Genomic DNA, 21,573 nt, shown 5'->3' with positions numbered 1-21,573 from the left:
TTAGTAAGATCTTTCTTTTCTTGTGTTTAGATACATTAGAATTGTTTCTTATGGGCAATGATTCTTATCCTACACCTATTACTTTGAAAAAGAAAGGTATTGCTTGGTGGACAGATAAAAATGTAAAATTCAGAAATCCCCCTGGAGAAGAAAGCCTGGAAGAACGATTTAAAGGTAAAACATTACTAATATCCTTTAAAAACATACACTAGAGGTTTTAATGAAATATATTAAATTTTCTTTAGAATGTTAAAAAAGTTTATGCTTTTTAAAACAACAACAAATCTTTTTTCCTCAACTTCATACCAAGTTAGGTAAATGTTATACTAAAATTCTAAAGAAAATGTGTACTTTTAATAATGAGTACAATTTTTCTGATGTTTTCTTATGAACATTTCAGCTATAATCTTTTAAAACTGCAGCAAAAGTTCCTTTGGAACAAGCCCCTATTATTTATTATCTAAATTTATTTTTGTTTCTATGCTGCCTTAATTTCACAATGTAATATTTCTTAACATTGTATCTTTTTATTAAATAATCTGCCTTTTGATATATACTCAATATCCTACTTTTTTAGTATTCTTTAATTGAGATATTAACCAAGTCTTTGTAATTTTTTGATAAGTTGTTCCATGAGGAAATGATTTTCTCTAGATTTTTAGGCTTCTTAGAATATGAATATATTTATACCTTTGAAAAATAAGAAAAATACTCAGATTATGTTTTGCACCTCTTTGTTTGAGTAGAGTGTGAAACTCTTCATTGACTATTTTGTCTCATCCCTTCCCTGCTCCTTTTTAAGGTACAACAAAGCCAGTGAACTGGCTTAACCCAGTATACATGCTGGATTCTGACCCAGATAACAATGGCTTCATAAATGAGGATTTTATTGTTTGGATGCGTACTGCAGCCTTACCTACTTTTCGTAAGTTATATCGTCTTATAGAGAGAAAAAGTGATTTACATCCAACATTACCAGCTGGACGCTACTATTTGAATATCACATACAGTATCCTTTTCTGGCTATGTTTCTATTCATAGAGCTTGAAAGGAGTTTAGTCCAACCTTATCTCAGTTATGTGGCATGTTACTTTGTGCTTTAGTTTTGATCTCTGCATTTTACAAGAGTATGTGTGTATGTATGAGAATGTATCTTTTAATTTATATCTTCTAGACATGTCTCAAATTGTATATACTTTGTACTAGGGTTTCAGGCATATCATTTAGTGAAATTACTTAAAATGTAGTTGCTTGATTTATAAATAAGCTATATATTTTTACAAGGAAGATTATAATTGAGCTTAATGCAAAGGCCAGTGAGTATACTTAATACTAAATAAGTGTTAGTGGTACTGGGCTATTTTAATATATATTTTTAGATATTAAAAATCAGATGTGTTAATTCACATCAACATAATTGTTCATAATTATTGGTCTGATCATAGTATCAAAACATTTTTATCATTAGCTATATTGTTCCATATTTATAACTTGGGTTCATTTTCAGTGCTGAAAAATATTTATTCCATTCTAAGTATATGTCAACACTGTGTGAGTACTATCCATTCACTATTTAATTCAAGCAGTAACACATTTTCATGTTATAGACAAGAATACAGGAACATAGAGCATTTAAGTAACTTGCTTGAGGTTACGCAGGTAATAATTAGAAGGGCTTCATAACTAGGTTATTGACGCCAAAGGCCATGACTTTACCATCAACTACCAAACACAGGCTGCATCTTCACTTAGTTCACTCAGCTAGTCAGACCAGTCCATATCTGCATAGATGTAAGGTCCTTTTTTAGGAGGGAAATACTGGGTAATTCCTTTTATTCAAAACAAAATCCTTACATCTTTTAATCTCTAGCCTATTTTTCACATATGTTGTGAACGAAAAGATTCATAAATATTAGAATTTTAAATGTTTGCTGATCTTGCATTTTTTTATTTTTCATAATCCTGATGAGTCATAAGTACATAGTTTTGGTTTTATAATGGTTAAATTAATACACCCAATTTCAAAATAAGGTTTTTTTGGATCCTGGTCTCTTAATATTGCACCTGAATACACACAACTGAATATGGCCTGCTAGTGGCAGACTGAAAATGACCAAGTTTTTGAAAGTAGCCTCACAGAGGACCAATTTTGAACAGACAGACCCAGTTCAGGTACTGGTAGAAAGAACATTATCCTTAGGGGATAGCCAAAATAGAGGGCAGCTCTGTTACAATTAGTATCCAAAAGGATCTAGTAAAGAGTAAGGGCTAATGTCAGCTTGTAGCCTAGAGCACAATGGAGGGAATTCTGTGGAGCACCCGGAATTCTTAGTTGACAGTTTGCATTCAGGAAGTCTACAGCAGGGCCCCAGCACTGAAAAAAGAACTGTCAGGAGGAATGCGGGGTATCTTGCAATCTCACAGATTGAGAAGACAGGAATTTGGGCCTGCAAAACATCAAAGGTTAAATCATCAAAACTGGATACAAGGTATGAACTAAATATTAGAATTAAGGCAGAAGCCCATTTTTTTAAGGATTGGGATACCTAGTGATTTGATACTGCATCCCCCAGAACACGTTGGGTTAGTTAGAACTCTTAAAAAAATCATTCCTGCCTCAGGGTAGAGTTGATTTAAAATGTTAGCAGAACTTAACCTGCTATTTGGAGTCATAGGGCCCCATCTTTGGGGATGAAATGTTGCTGAAGCTAGAGAAACAGATGGAGGTTAACCCTTGACTCAAAAGATGCTTTTGAAAAATTTAGAAACTTTTTGCGTAGGGACTTAGTTCTATCTTCTTTACCCTACCTCTTAACAAAATCCTAGAACTGGTCCACGTAGCTAATTCATCCAATACACTGGTATCCTGTTTCTTAAATATCCTTAACAGTCCACCCTTCATTTCCACTCCATTTTAGCTGTGTCACAGCATGAATGTTGTCATTGCTCCAAATCAGCAAGTTGAAACATTAGTGTCATGCTTTTTGACCTTGTGCTCAGAGCCCTCTCATAGTCTCATAACTACACTTTTGCTACACATGCTCTTTGAGCTCACAGAGACTTCTAGTCCCTGATCCTTCCATTTTCTCCTGGTCTGTCAACCTCCTCTTCCTGTGTGGGCTTCATTGCTATTCATTTGAAATATTTTTTCACATTACTTTCCTTTGAGGCCTTTTGCCCCTCCCGTGTAATGAGAGCAAAAGCACCTGAGAAATGATATAACCCTTAAATTTGGTTGTTTTGTAAAATATTTTGGCTTTCACTACTAACATTTAATTTGCTAACTCAGTCTTTCATGATAGTATAATTTTATTTGTGATTTACAACGTATGAGTAAGGTACCTGTGTATCATAGAATTATACAAATGAATTATAAGTAATTAAATGTCAACGTTTTAAATCGTGTTTTAAACATCAAATAACCAGAGATGGAAAAGTCTTCCTATACCCTCTTCAGATTACCCTGTACATTCTTTTGATGGACGAAAACGGATGATCTTGAGCACTATTTCATGGATGGGAGGAAAAAATCCATTTTTGGGGATTGCTTACATCGCTATTGGATCCATCTCTTTCTTTCTGGGAGTTGTACTGCTAGTAATTAATCATAAATATAGAAACAGTAGTAATACTGCTGACATTACCATTTAATTTTATATTCTGCAAACAAATCTGCTGCATGTGCATCAAGGCCAGTCCTGTTCAACTAGCTTTCGAATGCTGACGTCTGGTTAGTATGTCATTTTGAAGTTGGCATATACTTGTTTTTAAAAACAGTCTTTGTCCTTTGCTTCTTCCCTATGGATGACTTATGAAAATATATGACGGGTATAAAAAAAATTAGCTATATTGATTATATCAACACTGTAACTGCCAAAATGGCATTCTAATGTTTGCTTTTTATTGGGACAGGCCATGTGATGCATAGAGCCTCTATCATGTGAATGCATCTACTGCTTCGATGTTTATGCTGTACTGATGATATTATATTGACATATAATGCTGTATATGTGTGCCTATTGTGTGAAGAAAGGGATTACAAGATGTATGAGTATAATGACTTGCTAACCTTTTAGGGTTCAGAGTTACAGAAAGATGAAGAATGACCAAATCTAAATAAAACACTTCATCATTTTCATGTTGTCACATATAAAGGCTTAAAGTACCATCTTTGTTGAGGTAGTTCATGCATTCAGTTTATCCAGTACAGTTCTTTGTCAAGCTTAGCATTGATTTCAAAGAACATGTAACCTTTGTGTCTGGCATAGGAATTAATAATGCTCATGTCTGAAAAGGTCAGGTAGGTCCCAGGTTGGAGAATTTAAAATTCCTCTTTCCATTTGTTCAAATGTTGCAGTCAGGAACCCCAAGTCACATGGAATGTTTTTACTGGAAGTGAATGTGATCACTTCCCTTGAAGCTTACACTTCATAAGGGAAGAAAATACAAGTGAGATGGAAAAACTGCTTGGCAGATCTTCATCTTCTGCCTCAATTAGAAATCAGATGTGATTGTTCAAAGGAGACTATTTTCATTCGTGGTATTTAACATTCAGAAAATTAATTCAGCATTGGAAATATCTCAAACTGTTTTTATTTTTCAGGTAAGTGTTTTGACTGAAGTACTAATATTATATTCCAGAAAATTTTGAAAGTAGTAACCTAATTTCCTCTGCATTTTATTCAATTTTTGCATATAGGTCAAATATAGATATGTATGCACATTCTATTTAGTTAAGGTACCAATTTTTTTGGTTGGTTTTCCTAAGACATACTTTAGAAAGATGTTCTATACCTAATTAATTTCTGGAAATTTTGGATTATGTACATGATAAATTATAATATATATGGTTGAAGTAATTTTATTTTTTACTAACTGGAATTATTTTAATATTCCTTATTGAATAAATGCTGTAATTTGTCTGCTATGGAACTTATTCTTAAAGTGAATGTAAACTTATTTTTCCAAATGCATGAAAATGTATGTATTAATCAGAGGTGGCTTAATTGCATTGAAATTGCTTTTTTTTTTTGCTAAAGTAACTCATGTTTGTGTAGAAGAATGCCTGTTTATTCAGAGTTTGTAATGATTTTTTTGAGTTATATTTTAAATCAAAAGGTCTGGGTAATGTATCAATTTTGATTAATATATGTTTTTTTTTTAAAGAAACAACAATGTAATAGTTAATAGTAGAAATGTGCCACACTTCTTAAGTTTTGTGTAACATGAAATTCAGTTCAAAGAACTTGTAATTCATAATGATTTTTAACTGGTAAAAATATTACTTGCATGAAGTACTTGATGTATGGTTATCCTGACATTTGAGTACATAGGGCATCTTCTTTGTCTAAAAATATTCTTTGTCAGTCCTTCAGAATGTTATTTATTCTGAAATTGTCCCTCTTGCACATGGCAGTTTATTTTTGGGGGTGCAACATTGGGAAGGAGGAATTTCCTCCAGTCTTTCCAGATTGAGTTTGTGCTGTGTAAAGAGGACTCCCATCCTGCATCTCTTTTTCTAACTGGGGGACTGAGGGTGTTGCTAAAGAAAAGTTGAAGAGCCCTTCTAACACTTTTCTCGTGGAGAAGATGGATTTTAAAATGTATTGGGAGTCTTTTCTATTTTACAAGTACATTGATGGCCTAAGTCCCCCTCCCTGTCCCCCCATCTTCTGCCATTTGAGCTCTAAGGGACTCCTGTTGAAAAAATGAAGAATATGGAACATTCATATCACCCCTGTGAAGCGTGGGAGAGGGGAAAACAGTTCTTTTTCTTTCTTAAAAGCTTTGTGCTCATCTTTTGGAAACATTGATGTCATACTCAACTTCTAAAGAATCATGTTGCATTTTAAGGCAGCTACATTAAGTAGAAGGCATTGAAGAATGTGTTAACATTTAGAACATATTTTGACATATGAAAAGCTTTCCAATAGAAGAAATTATTCAATAAGTAAAAGCTAAGAAATTTCATTGAAATCATAAGGTAGTTTAAGAATTGATAAAAATAACTGTGTACTACCTAATAGAGAATCATTCAACCAAGAGAAGAATTAAGTGAATATTATTTGTTTATTGGTTAGTGACAGTCTGTTTGTAACCTTGATGATGTTAAAAGATAACATTCTGTTAGTATGTTCTCTGTTAATAAAAATGAATAAAATTAATTTCACCGTGTTTAAGTATCTTGCTAAAATAACAATGCCTAGTGTTGTTGCTAATGTTTAGCACTAAATTTTAACCCAAGGTCAGTGAGTCCAGGTTTGACTTCTCTATGCCTAGATTTGATAAAATGTCATTCATTGTTAAATTAATCACCATATTTATATTTATTAATCACTCTGACAACATTAACCATCTGTTCTTATCAGGAAGTGGTCAGATTGTCACCTGAGTTATAGACAGACTGGCTCAGTTTGGTATTAGATCCAGGGGAATGTCTAATAAATAGAGAGGCAAGGATAATGAAAATAATGAAGTGGGGCACACAGGAAATGAAAAGCCTGACTAGTGAGGAGCAGTGGAAAGGTTGGGTTAGTGAGTGCTGTTCAGCCTGCTACCTCCTGTCTTTGTGGAAACATTGCCTCAGAATTATTGTATAATACATCTTTGTTGGTTAAGCTGTAAAGTTTTGTTCTTTGTAAACATGGCTGGGGAGGGTAGAAGGAATACGGAAGTATTGGCATTACAAGAACAATTTTGATGCTTAAGTGTCTCTTGTAGAGTCTGGATGATCTAGTGAAGTGTTTCAGAACCCCTTTTTAGTACACCATTCAGTAAACATAAAAATCACTTTTCTCCTAATGTCATTTGAAATTTCAAAATAAATATCTTCTCTAAAATCAGACCATGGTGGCCTTATTTGCTTTCATATATCTATAAAATTTATCAAAGTAACTGTGTATACAGTTTAAAAAATCAGACCGTAAGTTCTAAACGCTTTATGATGAAAAGCAGTAGTCCCTGCCTGAACTTTCCTTACCTCCGAGACACAATCACTTTGACTCCAGAAGTTGTTTCTTCTGTTATTTATCTCAGTATATCTAAATAATATGCCTATTCTATTGCTGGATGCAGTTTTAGACATTATCTTCTTGGTAATGTTACATGATGATTTAGCTCTCTAACACACTTCTATTATATAATTATAGCATAATATTTAGTATTAGTATTAGCTATTTAATTTTGAGTTTATAATTGTTTACTACAGAGCAAAGCAGTGTACCATGATTACTTTTTTTTGCATAATTTTATTTTTCCTGGAATTAATAATTGCCTCATTTTTAACACTCACATAATTTTCTACAAACCCCTTAGAATTTTTTCAACTTCTCTGTCACATCTGCCATGGTCCCATCACTAGTTTTGAAGGGTGTTTGTACCCAAATCTCAGATAATGTCCCCATTTTTACTAGAGAGGTCTATTCTGTAGTTGTCCTTGTGTACCAGTCTGCACTGGTTGCTCTCTTGGCCTGCTATACAGTGCTTACCCCATGACCTCCTTTTGTCACCCGCCTGTGTTGGACCTCCTATTTCCTAGTTTACTCTCTTGTTTACTAGAACACTTTCTAAAACATTTATAGCTTCCTAAGAAATAGTATCTGAAAGGTACATTTTCTGAGTTCTTACATGTCTAAAACGTCTTTATTCCACCCTCACATTTCATTGATAGTTTGACTACACATATAATTTCAAATTAAAAATAATTTTCTGTCAGAGTCTTGAAAGCATTGCTCCACTCTTTGCTAGCGTCCATTGTAGTTTTCAAGAAATTTGATCCTACCTTAGTCAGATGTTTGACCTCCTAGACTGATGCTTGGTTTCCTTCTGTTTTTCTCCAGTTGTTTATATGCTGTTTTCTCTGTTTTTTTTCCTAAGAGAATTTTTCAGTTTGGTCTTTCAACATTGTCTTTCTTCTACTAAAGTTATAACATATTTGTAAAAATATTTTAATTTCTAAGACTTCTTTCATTTCTGTTCGGTTTTCAAAATATCCTAGTCTTAGTTCACAGAATATCTTATTTTTCTGAGGATGTATGTGTGTGTGTGTACATATGTATGCATATGTATTTTTGCTTTTGTTTCCTACTCTATTAACACCAAGATTTTTTTGTTGCTGTTTTCAGCTTGTTTTTTATCTTGTTCACGTAGACAACTTTCCTGGTGTTTCTAGCTAGTCGTGGCAACATATGAGTAACACCCCCCCCCCAAGCTCTGTGTTTGTGGACAATGCTTGAAAAATGATAGACTTCATTGGCACAGCACCATTCAGTAATTATTTGTTACCCTGTTCATGATAAAAAGCTTAGACAAGTAATAAATAGTTGGCAGGTCACCCTCCATAGGTAGACCACATTTTGAGACGCAGTGTGCCAGGGAATGGTTGGTAGGGAACGGATCCTTTGGCTGAGGACCTTTTGTCTGGAGATTTTTAGTTTCTCTAGGGAAGAATTTTCTAGTTTTCTGCAGAAGGAAAGGCGTTCCAGGAGTTTATGTTTCTTACTGCTTTTAACTCACGTCTTACTGTCCTCGACCTCACATTCTGATTCCTACTTCACACATATTTCCCTTTACCCACCTCCTCCATCTCCCGTCTATCTAGTTGTCTCCATTAATCTCTCCAGATAAAAATTCTCTGGTCTTCTACCTGTGAGAGACAGTGATGGAGCTGAGAGATCCTATTTGTATGACTGAGAAGACTTGGGGATTTGACTGTTCTGTTGTATGTGATTTTTGACTTGTCATTTTCAGGCCTGTCCCTGTCTATACTCTCTACTCTAACTTTTACCTCCAAATCTGAGCTTCTCAGGGGTTGTAGAACCAATCAGCACACTTCTCACTGGTATCCCCCTTTAGATTACAGTTTCCTCTGTCCAGACTAGCCATATTGTATCTGCTTTCTGTCTTCCAGAAAGTTGTTGAAATTGCTTATCTGTTGCTGTCTCCTCTATCCAAATTTCGGGCCCATATCTTTAAAAAATTGTTTTTTAGATTATCATATGGTAAACTTCTTTTCTGTAGTATACAGTTTTAACACCATAATAGGATATAGAGAAGTACCATCACCCCCCAAAAACTCCCTTATATAATCCCTTATGGTCACCTCTCCCCCCAATTTATAACCCCTGTAAACCAGTGATGTTTTCCATCCCCATGGTTTTATCTTCTAGGATATTATAAATGGAAATACCATGTGTAACCTTTTGAAACTGGCTTCTGTTACTTAGCATAATGACTTTGAGAATCATCCAAGATGATGTGTCTATCAGTTTTTCTCATATCTTTTGATTTCCGTCATTTTACTGCAGTGGGCGGGAGGAGAGAGAAATTCTTAGGGCCAATGCACTATCTTAACCCAGAAAAGCCTTGAATCAAATATGCCCTTCACCTTTTGGTGATTTTATAAATTTTAAAAAGTCTTTACAAGATAAACATATACTTTAAGTGATATTAATGGGAGCTTGTCTGTGTATCACAAGCTTTTCTATCCAGGGTAATGTGGGAGAAGATTGAACTCCCCATACATCCTTTCTAAGCCTGATAAGCTATTTTGTTCAAACACCAGAATTACACACAAAGTAGCTTTACAAATTTACATGTCAAATTGTGCCTGAACTGCCTCCCCTGCCTCCAACCCACACTCTTGAGAATCAGTGGTCTGAAATAATCCCAGGGATGTGTTGTCTTTCTTTTTCACAGCAAAGCTTGTAACACAGTATGTTTATATTTTATTGTCATTTTCAGCTTCAGTCAGGCTTTCATGTCAGGATTGCACTGTTCACTGTCATCGTCACCTGTGTCTGAAAGATTCAGTAGAAAGAGTATAGATTTTAGAAGTAGGTCGATAATGGTTCTTATACATACAAACAGTACCTTCTGATTGCTTAATCTCCTAAACCATTTACCATTTCCTTGTCTGTAAAATAGGGATTTCAATGCCCACTTGACATATTTTGTTTTGAGGAATAAGGGAAGTGACAGATGAAAAGCATTTAACACAAAGTATAAAAAAGTAGGCACTCCAGGAACAAGTCCTACTCCTTTTTGTCAAATCAAGTGAATTCACCCTTATCTTGATCTTTTTGCTCCACTTGATAGGCATTTTCCTTCCTTCTCCATCCTTAGCATATGGCTTCTGTGAATAACTCCTGATTTTCTTTTTACTCATCTGTTCTTTAGTCTCCTTTATGTATTCCTTAGTTATGCTCACCATATTAGGCCAAAACAGGAATTATCCCACACTAACCTGGGGTTTCTCTTAGATTCCTCAATGTAGTGAATGACAAGAGCAACACCTTGAGTTAGGCTAGAAACCCTAGTTCTCCTCTCCAGCTGCCCAATCCAATAAATCACTACATTCTATTGAATTTTGAAGGTACTTCCTCTTCGTTGGTTCTCTCATCCATCCCCTTATCTACATCTCCTTTGCTGCTGATTTAATTCAGGTTTTCTTTCTTCCTTGGGTTACTGTAAGAGCCTTCTTACTGACTCTTTGACACCAGTAACTCATGTCCAGTTTGGCCTTTCACTACTAGTAGAGTGATCTTGAAATAGAGCTCTGATTTTAACAGTTTGCTGCTTGAACCTTTAAATGGCCTTAAGGCATCTTCAAGATATTTAAATTCGTCATTGAAATTGGCCTTCCACTGTTACCTCAATCCTCCATCTTTTCTTCTGTCAAACCAATTTGCAATTCCCCAAGACATCTGTCCACACCATCTTCTTTGCCTCTGCATATGCTGTACCTTGTGCCTAGATTTTTCTTCTTTTGATTTCTCCTTACCTAGCCTTTTTCTCCCATAATGACAGTTAACATTTATGGAGTTATCTCATTTAATATTCACAATCACCCAATGATGGTGAACACTATTAAATCCATTTCAAAGAAACTGAGGTATAGATTATATAACTTGCCTTCAGTCACGTCACTATTAATAAGTGACAGATTCAGGATCTGCTTTCCAAGTTTCTAACTAACTCTCCAACAGTATTTTTTCTCTTCTCACTCCATCTAAGGCCCCTATTTTTATAGTTCCTGCGACATATCAATGCTCGATTCCAAATGTGATGGGGTTAAGACCACCGGGGCTTAGGGACCCCATTTCTGAGGCCGTGGGAGGAGAGGAGGTGAAGGAATGCTGCCTGAGCAGGAGCCGGAGATAAAGGCAGAAGTTAACTGCCTAGTTGGGGGACATTCCAGCCATCTGGGAGTACAGTAAAGCAGACTCCCACCTTAAAGCCTGAGGGGCCTCATGCCTAAAAAGCCTCAGAGCTGCTTGACATGAAAGCCACCCGCGGCTGTAAAGGAAGATTGCAAAATGTCAGCCTGGGAGAAGGGACCCAGGCTCCAACTCCAAATACCAGGTTGAGTTCCTGCCCTCCCCTTTGTCAGTAGAACGCTTCAGTTAATGGGGAGCTAACCTCCCAGTAAGAAGTACTAATCTCTTTGTTCCTCAAGCGAATGGGCCACAGCTGCTGAGTTCAGAGCTACTATCTATAAATACCTTAAGGCGTAGTTGTGCTTAGTAACAAGCTATGTGTTCCTGCTTCTATACATAAAAGAGTAATTAGCTAAGACATCTTGTGACTATTATGGGAGACTTTAAACTTCTACACATTATAACCCACGAGCTTTTCACATGAAATCATTTTAATCTATAGCATGAAAAAGAGAATAAAAATGGGTACTAGATTTCAGTCAGTGCCACCTGGCTCACGGGAATGCTGGTGGTCCCCTGAATTGCTCACACCCTTTCACCTTCCTTTTTGTGCCCGTGTCTTTGTCTCTCCCATCTCTTGCAGCGCACACTGCCAGGGGACCCAGTTATATCAGAGGCCTTGCGAACCCTTGATACACATTCAGATTGTTAATCATGTTCTTCTCCAGCATCTGGAATGTGTTTTAATTTCTGCTCCATTTATTCTAATTCTACCAGACTCTGCTAAAATTTTTTCCTTTTAAAACCTTAGCTACTTCTCTTGAATTTTTTATAGCAACTTTTGTTGTATCAGTCACCTGAAATGTCATTTATGTCTGCATTAAATTTACTGTTATGTGTATATTATATTCCTAATTAGATTATAAGCTCCAAAAGGTCAGAGACTTTAAAAAAGTATTCCCCCAAGTGTATTGCAAAGTGTTACATTTTTAATGGGTAGCCAATAAATTATCGTTCAACAGGAAGTGACTCATGTTTATATGTTATATGAAATTGTTTATCACATATAAGGACTTTAGAGCCAGAGATAAAGCTCATTGGTCCAATCCCTTAACTTTAATGATGAAAAGACTGAAGCTTGCAATTAGGTAGATTATTTAATAAGTAATACAGCAATTTAGAGACAGCATATGTTTCCTGTTTTCCAAAGGTTATCCATAGAACTATGTGATAAAGAAAATATGGAATTATATTGAAATGATGTCTTTTTTAATCTACCCAGTGGTTGTTATACATTAAAGTTCACATGAAGCTGTTCTATTATATTGATTTTATAAAATTAGAAGTAGATTAAACATGGTTCCAGAATTGATGGACACACATACCACATACACAAATCACACAAAACTCTGTTCTGGCTTTCTTCTGTTTTTGTGATTTACAGATGTTACAGGCAGGATCAAAATCAGGGTTGTCATCTTGTTTGTTTTTTAAAGGAAAAATAAAAGATTGGGTAACTTGTTTGGTAACTTTGCATCAGTAATTGTGAAATGTTTTCATTTACTACTTTCACATCTGATGTGCATCTTATTAACAAGACTTAGATTTACCACTGCCTACCTCAGGTTATCCACCTTTCTATATAGCATACTCCCAATTCTGTTATACTGTTTCAGAACCCTCTGGAGGAAGTATTTTTCAAAAGAGCCATTTTCTAATATTACAGAAGAACAAGGACAAAAGAACCCCAAATTGATGTTTCGGAAAGGAACCTATTTCGAAAGTAACTGTTCTGATTCAGAGGATGAATTTAGAAATCTGGTAACGCATTTCAAGTGTGCTTGGAAAGAACCAATAAAGTTTGATAGGCATTCAGGCAAATTTCAGTCATATTTTTATGTCAGGATAATCACCATATTCAGAATAGGAGCAAGGAGATAATGAACGAGGAACCTTGGGACTGAAACATATTTGGAAGGTATTAAGAAAGATTTTTAAAATTTTTAAACTCAGTAAGTTCCTTCTTTTGTGCAGCATAATATTAATTTAACCAATGTTTACTGAGCATTTTCTGTATGCCAGTTACTAGTCTAGATGCTGGAGATACACCAGTGAACAAAACAAGAGTTTAGAACAGAGTCATATTATCTAACCCTTAAAAGGGTCATTGCTGTGTGGAAGATAGACAAGTGAAAGTGGAAAAGTGGAAACAGAGAAACCAGTTAAAAAGACTTTTGCAATAATCTGAGCAAGAGATGATGATGGCCTGGCCTGTAGTAGTAGTATTGTTGGAGATGATGAGAAGTGGTCCGATTCAGATTATATTTTGAAGGTGCAGCCTATAACATTTCATTAAACAGCATTTTTAAATGAATTGGTTATACGATATGATAGAAAGAAAACAGTCAAAGTTTAGGGCTTGTAATAAGGTAAATTGCAGAGGAGAAGGTTTCGGAATAAAGAGTGGAAAGTAGAATTCAGTTTTGTTGGTAAGTTTGAGATGCTCATTAGACATTTCAGTGGAGATGTTTTGAGTTGAAAGGTCAGGCTGGAGATAAATTAGTTGTCAGCACACAAATAGTATTTCAAACCATGGGGTTTCATGAGATCACAAAAGGGATGAATGTAGAAAAAAGGTGAGATATTCTGAAATTTAGAGGCTGAGAGGATAAAGATCCAGGAAAGGAAACTAAAAGGAGCATCTGTAAAAACAGAACCACCAAAATAGGAGTAGATGGAACCACTTTAGGACTGTGTTTCAAACTATCCATTGTGTTATATTGTATTTATGGCTTATCTCTGAATTAAAAATTAAAAGTATGTCATGAGGGAGTGATCAACTATGTTAAATGATGTTAATAGATGGAGATGAAAATTGAGATACTTAAAGCAACACAGAAGCTATTGGTGATTCTAACAAGAGCAGTAAAAGCCTGTCCAAAATAGGATCAAGAAAAGATCAGGACAGGCAAGTATAAGAACTCTGTTTTATTTTGAAGGAGAAGAGAAATGGGATGGTAACTGAAATAAAAGGAGGGTCTTTTTGTTTTAATTTGGAAATGTATTGATAGAATGATCTAGTAAAAAGGGGAAAGTTGTACTGAACAAAGTGACATGCACATAAGGATCTACATCTACATTAGGATCTATTTAATGTGAATCCTTGGTTCTTAGGACAAGCTTCCTAGATCTATCACCCAATTTATAATGTGGGTGATATTTATTCAACATTAATTCACGTGTTGGTTAGTGAATACTCCCCTTTAAGCAATGCTGGGGATTGGTAAGAAATTCTCACAATCTCTATTCCTGAGAAATTTACAATCTAGTTGGCTAAATGGAGAAAACATAATAAGAGAGCACATACAACTTTAACAAGTTCAAGTTATAGACAATCTACTTAAAAAGAATGCCCATGTCTCACGTGGTAATTGTGCTCAAAGATTTGATAACTGTGTAAGTCAGAGCGGGTAGAAAACCAAGACCTTTCAGTCAGACATGAACTGGGTGTTTATAAACTTTGGTGAGGAAGAGAATTTGAACTGGGACTGGTAACTTGGTGAGCCTATTAACATACAGTAGATTGTGAGGAAAACCTCAAGAATTACAAGGAATAATTTCAATATTACTAATTTTTATCCACACATTCACCTTTGCTGAACCCATATATTATTAGCTGCTATTTGAAATGACAATGGAATAATTTAAGTTTGTAGAAAGGGCGAAAGGTGTTTATCCAGGGGTAGACATCTGTACTCCCTTGAGGGTGAGCACACGGAATAAAGACACTTGGAGATTAAGCAAGATTGATGCAAGATAACTGATGGCCTTTCTGTACAGTAAATAATTGCTATGCTTCGCAACTCCAGCCAAGGAATGTAGTGGCTTGCTGGACCTGAGACTGCAACATTTATGAGTACAGATTTGCATCCCATTTCTTGTTCCCCAATTAAATTTTCTTCCCTTTTCAGCATTTCCCCGGACTCAGAATCGAGCAACCCGCTCCCACCGTTTCGGGACACTGGAAGAACTTCTTGCGTGGGGAGTTCTGCAGCATCTGAAGGTATAAGATAAAAATTGGTATCCCGACACATTTCTTTCCAGCATATTCTCAGCACAAGGAACAATTTCTACCGTTTCTTCGGTGGAAAAAAACTGTATCCGTGTAAGAGGTGTTAGTTACCCTTTTTGTTTTGTATTTCATCCAGCTTCGCAACTATACTTTGGCCAACCCGGTATTCTTTCGGCCTCTAAACAGTGGCTCAAGGGTTGCTCAGTTTTACTCCTTCTCGCTCAAAACACTTTAATTTTCTGTGATAGCCTGGTCTCACATTACTTGTATCTAAGCTTTGTTAAAACAGAACTTAAAACGTACTCCCCGTCTCTCTGGTCTGAAAAATCGTTTGCGTCCCTCCTGCTTGGCTCCAGGAGCCAGCGGCCAGAAGTGCACGGGGAAAGTCAGCAGCGCGATCCCAGGGCACAACCGCCGGGCCGGCTAGAGCGGCTCGAGTCGTAGTGCCGCTCTCGCTGTTTCTATTGCTCTCTATGGTTAGGAGCGCAAGCCCCTCCTCCGCCCGGAAACTTTTGTGTTCCCGAACGCTTGCGCAAGGCCAGCAGGTAGTTCCGGTTCCGGTGTGGCGATCTGTCGTTGCTGGTGGTCAGTTGTTGCGGTTGGTGGGCAGTAACTGAGCCAAGATGCTGCGCAATCTGTTGGTGAGGAGCTTCTCCGCTTGCGTTCGGGACCGGGGTGGGTTTGGGGAGCGTAGGCTGAGGGACCACGACAGATAACCCTCTCTGGAACGGGGACATAGGCGTTTTCTGAAGTCACCTTGGTTGGTGTCCTTTTTCCCCTGACCTTACTTTCCCTTCCATCCATTCCTCTCACCCCAGGCCGTTGCTGGGTAGATGTTGGGATTGGAGAGGCCAGGAAGGTGACCAGAGACTTGTGGGTTTGACCCGTCGTGGGTTCTTAGATACCACCCCTAACCGTGTGGGTCTGATCTGAGTAAAGCGAAGGACAAGATGGGAAGTTTCTGATACCCGGAAGCATCAAGCAGAAATGTGTATCTCTGGTTTTGGAAGGTTTCAAGTTTTCAGTGTTTCTGAGCTTAGCGAGCATCAAAAGGCAATTGGCATCATTCAGTTGGATGGGAGTTTAGAAGTAGGCATGGCCAAAGTGCAGTATTACTTCCATCAAGTGATTCTGCATTGCCCTTCACCCCTCCACCGACTTTGAGCACTTGAAATATTTTCCTGAATTTTTGAAAAAGAAAAGGAAAATGTAACAACGATTATTTTCTTTTGTAATTATTCAGTGAAGTTTTACTTAGCTTCTCAGCATCATTTGTTGTAGAAAGTAGATTGCCTATTTGTTTCATTATTTAATTTAACTAAATACATAATGCAAGTCTCTTTTGAAAAAGATTTATACTCTATTAAAAATTTCCTAGAAAAAAATGTAATGAGGGAAACATTTTAAGTAGGAATCATGCCAGTGTACTTTGCTGTCAAGCAACAAATTTTTAATAACATTGGTAGAATATTATGACAACATTTGAGTTTCGTGTATTTTGGTTTACTATTTTTTCTCTAATAGTGTGTATCAATAAATGTTTTCCTCAAGGATAGAAAATGCTATTGGTTCAATTCAGGTAAAGATCATGGTTCTGTTTGGTTACAATGTGCATGAACTGCTTCTCAAATATGGTATTTGGATACTGCAGAATGTAATATGAAGAGCAGAGGATGGATAACAAATTGAAAAACTTGGGTGCTGGTCCATGACTTTGCTACTGACAAATCAGATATGCTTTATGTCTGAAGGGTTGGAAATGGTTGGTTTTGAAGGTTTCTTTAGGCTCTAAATCTGTTTAATATATGTAGATTTTCTATTTCAGGCTCTCCGTCAGATTGCCCAGAGGACCATAAGCACTGCTTCACGCAGGCATTTTGAAAATAAAGTTCCAGAGAAGCAAAAGCTGTTTCAGGTACTGAAATATTTATAGGAGATTGTTACTTGCAATTAGATTACTAAAAGGTGGAGATAGGATAAACAAAAGTATGTGTATAAATTAGAAGGTATGCCAATATAGGCATTAAAAAAATAGTCGGGATTATGTACCATAGTGTTAATATTGGTTATCTCTTGGGGAAAGACTTAGTGGAGCAGAGCGATATGCCTTTATAAATAGATTATGAGTGATTTTTAAAAAACATTGTGATTTCTGGTTTTTCCCAAATAAAATTTCAAATGATAAAAAAGTTGTATCTTATATACTACATAAAAATAAAATACTTTATTTAGCAGATGTACTAAATATCTCCTGTATGTCAGAGGCTGGATTAGATGGTAGGGATATAATTTAGGACTATAAACCAAAATCTCTTCCTCACTTTTCTAAGGGAAAAAAGTGTGCATATGACTAAATCTAAAGCGTGATGGTTCTTTTATATTTAATTTATATTTGAGTTTTTGAGTTTAATGTGTATATTTTATAGTTTTAACATTTATATATTCTTGGGAAAGACCATCTTTATTGGGTCTCAAATTTGAAAGAAGACTGCTCACTTTTAGGAGTTCTTACTTTTCAAGTACGAGTAGAGAAAGAAGAAAATAGTCAATTTTGATATTTAAAGTATTTTCAATTCAGAGGTTTAAGGAGTTATTTCATTTTATATGAATGCTTAGTCTTTTGAGACTTAGTTGGAAACAAGTGACACATCTATTAATGTCTTTACTTTTTTTTTTTTTTTTTACCTAGCAAGATGATGGAATTCCAGTGCATCTAAAGGGTGGGGTAGCTGATGCCCTCCTGTATAGAATCACCATGGTTCTTACAGTTGGTGGTAAGGCATTTGGAATGTTTGAAGGTTTATAAAAGTGATGGTAATAATAACTAACAACTTCATTGCTTTTGCTGTGCCAATATTTTAACACAGAGTTTGTCTCCAGAATCGGACATTTCACTGCATCTCACATAAGTATTCAAGAGGGTGATTGATATATACTGTATACGAGCATTTTGATATCCTTCTAAAAAAATGCATCAATAAGGTTTGATGATTATCTTGTGATAGAGGTGGCTTTCTGAGTGTACCACTAGTGGCCCTGAAGGCTGTTTTTTAGCCAAAAACATCTACTCTATCCCACCTCCTATAGTAGGGGCTTTTAAACATGTTGGCTTTGATGCATAATAAAAGCATATTTTATATCTAAACCCTGTACATAACTGAAACAAAACTTGTACAGAATAATACTTAACTTTTACCTACGCAAAATGCTCTGACATTTTTTTCTATGGATTAAGTAGGTCCATTAGTCAGTGGCATATCACAAATTGATGTAGTAGGAGCATAGTTAGGGATTCAGATGATTGCTTTCTGGGGAAGGAGGGGAAGCAAGATTTGAGCGATTACCACATGCCCATTACATTGACAGGAATACCACATACTGTCACTTCTGTAACTCTTGCATGAAGTCTGTAATGTATCCTCATTTTAAAGATGAGGCAATTGTATTAATTACCGTAAATAATATTGCTTCTGTGTGGAAAAGCTGGGATCTGAACTCTAATTGCAAAGTTCCCCTGCTCATACCAAGGTGCCTTGTTTGGCTGGACTTGAATACAGTTAAGTAGAAGGGGCACTTATTCATCAAGACAACAACCAGATAGTGATATTTGGGCTTTCTGAATAAGTTAAGTCCTAAATTCTTTTCAGCCAATGTGACTGTTAGACATTCTGGTACACGGTTTCAAAGATAAAATTCTAGTTATTAGCTATTTTTACATTAAATTTCATTATTTTAACTTCCGTGGTTTTACATTAATGATACACTTTAGGGAAGGCTTGCATATTTTGACCTCTATTCTTATTTTTCAAAATTTTATTTATTAAGGTGGCAAATACATCATTCTGCCATATCACTTTCATAAAATTGTACTAATATTAAAACTATGTTAAATTTAAAATTTTGCTAACACCTATCAAAATATTTTTTGTGTTCCTGTGAAGGTAGTCTTAATGCAAACTTTGCCTTTATCTTATAACTTTTGAGCTTAAATGTTAGATTTATATAATTAAATCTCAGTTAGTGGTAAGTTCTTTAATTGTTTTTATTTTTCAGGAACAGCATATGCCATATATCAGCTGGCTATGGCTTCATTTCCCAAGAAGCAAGATTGACTTCAGTCATCCCAGCAATCACTTGGTTCAATTTCATTCAGCTCTTCATGGACCAATATATCTGATAAATAACTGAGCTCTTCTTTGGGGATCAATATTTATTGACTTGTACTAACTGCCACCAATAAAGCAGTCTTTACCATGCTTTGTCTGATTTTATCACTTAGGATACATGATACCAATAATTTCAGCTTTTGGTCAGCCTTGTGAATCTTAGGAGCAAAAAAATAATCTTTTGTCATTAAGTATAAAGCATCATTATTGTTATTTTAGTGAAATTTTACTTTTAACAGCTCAAGATTATATAATGGATAGTCTTCAACTTCAGTTGAGTTTGACACTTGAAAGCCTCTTGCGTTCTCATCACCGTGAACCTGTGAGTAGTGGAAGCAGGTTGGTTTTGGCTCCTGCCAAATACATTTTTTTTTCTTCTCAGCTATGTGAGAGTACGTTTAAATATTGGATGTAGTCCACAGCTTAGAATTAGGCTTTAGCAGAATGGCTGTAAAATAATTCAGTATTTTTTTTCCCCCACACATAATGAGTTCAAGTTCAAGTAGGTTTGTCCAATGAGGAACCAACCAAGGCAAGATTTCCTGGGTTCCCAAGCTATCATACCATCTAACGAAACTACAAATCTATCATTTACCCTAAATGGTAGTTAGGTACTTAATAAAACAGTAGCCATTATTGGTTTTTCATAACAGGAATGTTTCAAAAAGATATATTTAGGGAATACAAAATGCAAATAGATGCAGAGAATATAAGAATCACAAAAAGAATTATGATGTTGCTATCGGCAGTTTGGTTCAGGGCTTGCAGAATCCTTCCTGCTGTCTAAGATAGCTTTGCTCAGAGCTGGGATTTCATAGACGTCTAGTTTGGGAGCTCCCTGGGTGCTGGTATGCATCCATGTGCAGAGCACCATCTTGTGAACCACCACCTAGGACTTTGCTTCTATATGTGTATCAAGATTGATGATTCAAGTCAACAGATACTGAGTGCCTACTGTGTACCACCCACTGTTGTAGCTGCTTGGGAATCGGTGAGCAAAATAAGCAGGTTTCCTGCCCTCACAGAGTTTACATTACGAGGGGTGGCAGGGAAGATATTAATAGTTAATACTAAAAAAAAAAAGGAAATTGTATAGATTGTTAGAAGATAAATTCTATGGGAAAAAAGACAAAAGAGGAAAGCTGCCATTGGGGGTAGGTGATTGATTGCAGTTTTAAATAAGGTGGTCAGGGTAGGCTTCAATAGGAATGTCAGATTTAAATAGAGGCTATAGGTGAGCTAGTCAATTATATCTAATTGTCCCTCGGTGTCTATGGGGCGAAACTCAAAGATGCTCAAGCCCCTTATATAAAATCATGTCATATGTGCACATCCATATACTTTAAATTATTTCTAGATTACTTATACCTAAGTAATAAGTATAAACACTATGTAAATAGTTGTATTGTTTAGGGAATAACAGCAAAGAAAACGGGTCTGTACATGTTCAGCACAAATGCAATGATCATTTTTTTTCTCTGAATATTTTCAATCTGGTTGGTTGTATCCACAGATGGGGAACACATGGATATGGAGGGCTGACAGTATTGGGGAGAAGGCATTCTAGGAAAAGGAAAAAGCCTAGAACAAATGCCCTAAGGTGTCTGGCATGTTCAAAGAATAGGAAGGCAGGAGCAGATACTGCTGAGAGGGTGAGGGAGAGGAAGTCAGAGAGGTAAGGACGGCGGGCCACACCAAGTAGAGCCTTGTGGGCTATTGTGAGGACTTTAGCTTTTACTCCACATGATATGGGGAGTCATCACAGGATTTCTCACTTGAGAGTGACTTCCTTGTCTTAAAGAGGATTAGCCTGGCTCCTGTGTTAAACCACAGGGGACCAATGGTAGAAACACAGACCCATTAAGATGCTTACTGCAGCAACCTAGGTGAAAGGTGACTGAAGCTAAGACCAAGTGTTAGCCATGAAGGTGATGAGAAGTGGTCAGGTTATGAACAGAGTAAGATCTTTATTACCCACCTAGACCTTACTATTCGTTATCCATCCATCTATCATCCGTCCATCCTACAATTGCTTATTGAAAGTCTACTTTGCACATGGCACTATTCTAGGCTCAGACAATACAACTATGAAGTGGACCAACAAACTCCTTCGTGGACCTCCCATTCTCAATGGAAGTAGACAACAAATAAATTAATTCATAAACATGATAATGTCCTA

At 36.2% G+C, this 21,573-nt stretch overlaps 2 protein-coding genes across 3 annotated transcripts in view; both read left to right on the top strand.

Moving 5' to 3' along the window:
- Positions 1–6,839, top strand: part of TMEM30A (transmembrane protein 30A) — a 33,754-nt gene extending 26,915 nt beyond the window's left edge. For both annotated transcript variants that reach the window (XM_069488999.1, XM_069488998.1), the window contains 3 exons: positions 31–174; positions 803–1,009; positions 3,458–6,839. In XM_069488999.1, the coding sequence (XP_069345100.1) occupies positions 31–174; positions 803–1,009; positions 3,458–3,651 (545 nt within the window). In that variant the 3' untranslated portion in view covers positions 3,652–6,839. The remainder of the gene's footprint in view (positions 1–30; positions 175–802; positions 1,010–3,457) is intronic.
- Positions 6,840–15,775: 8,936 nt separating this feature from the next.
- On the top strand, positions 15,776–19,482 carry COX7A2 (cytochrome c oxidase subunit 7A2). The gene is made up of 4 exons (XM_069488306.1): positions 15,776–15,869; positions 17,054–17,143; positions 17,918–18,002; positions 19,282–19,482. The coding sequence occupies exons 1-4, from the start codon at positions 15,852–15,854 to the stop codon at positions 19,338–19,340; spliced, it is 252 nt and encodes an 83-aa protein (XP_069344407.1). The 5' UTR covers positions 15,776–15,851; the 3' UTR covers positions 19,341–19,482.
- The last annotated feature ends 2,091 nt before the right edge of the window (positions 19,483–21,573 follow it).

Source organism: Eulemur rufifrons, chromosome 15, assembly GCF_041146395.1.
Source record: "Eulemur rufifrons isolate Redbay chromosome 15, OSU_ERuf_1, whole genome shotgun sequence".
In the NCBI taxonomy this organism is placed as follows: Eukaryota; Metazoa; Chordata; class Mammalia; order Primates; family Lemuridae; genus Eulemur; species Eulemur rufifrons.
Note: the sequence above shows the minus strand (reverse complement) of the source record. Positions and strands in the feature narration are given on the sequence as shown.

What these genes read in the sequence shown, in the direction of transcription:
- COX7A2 (XM_069488306.1), top strand. An exon ending in AGAAGCAAAAGCTGTTTCAG is followed by an intron (nt 17,144 to 17,917) that starts GTACTGAAATAT and finishes TTTTTTACCTAG; the next exon opens with CAAGATGATGGAATTCCAGT. An exon ending in CATGGTTCTTACAGTTGGTG is followed by an intron (nt 18,003 to 19,281) that starts GTAAGGCATTTG and finishes TTTATTTTTCAG; the next exon opens with GAACAGCATATGCCATATAT.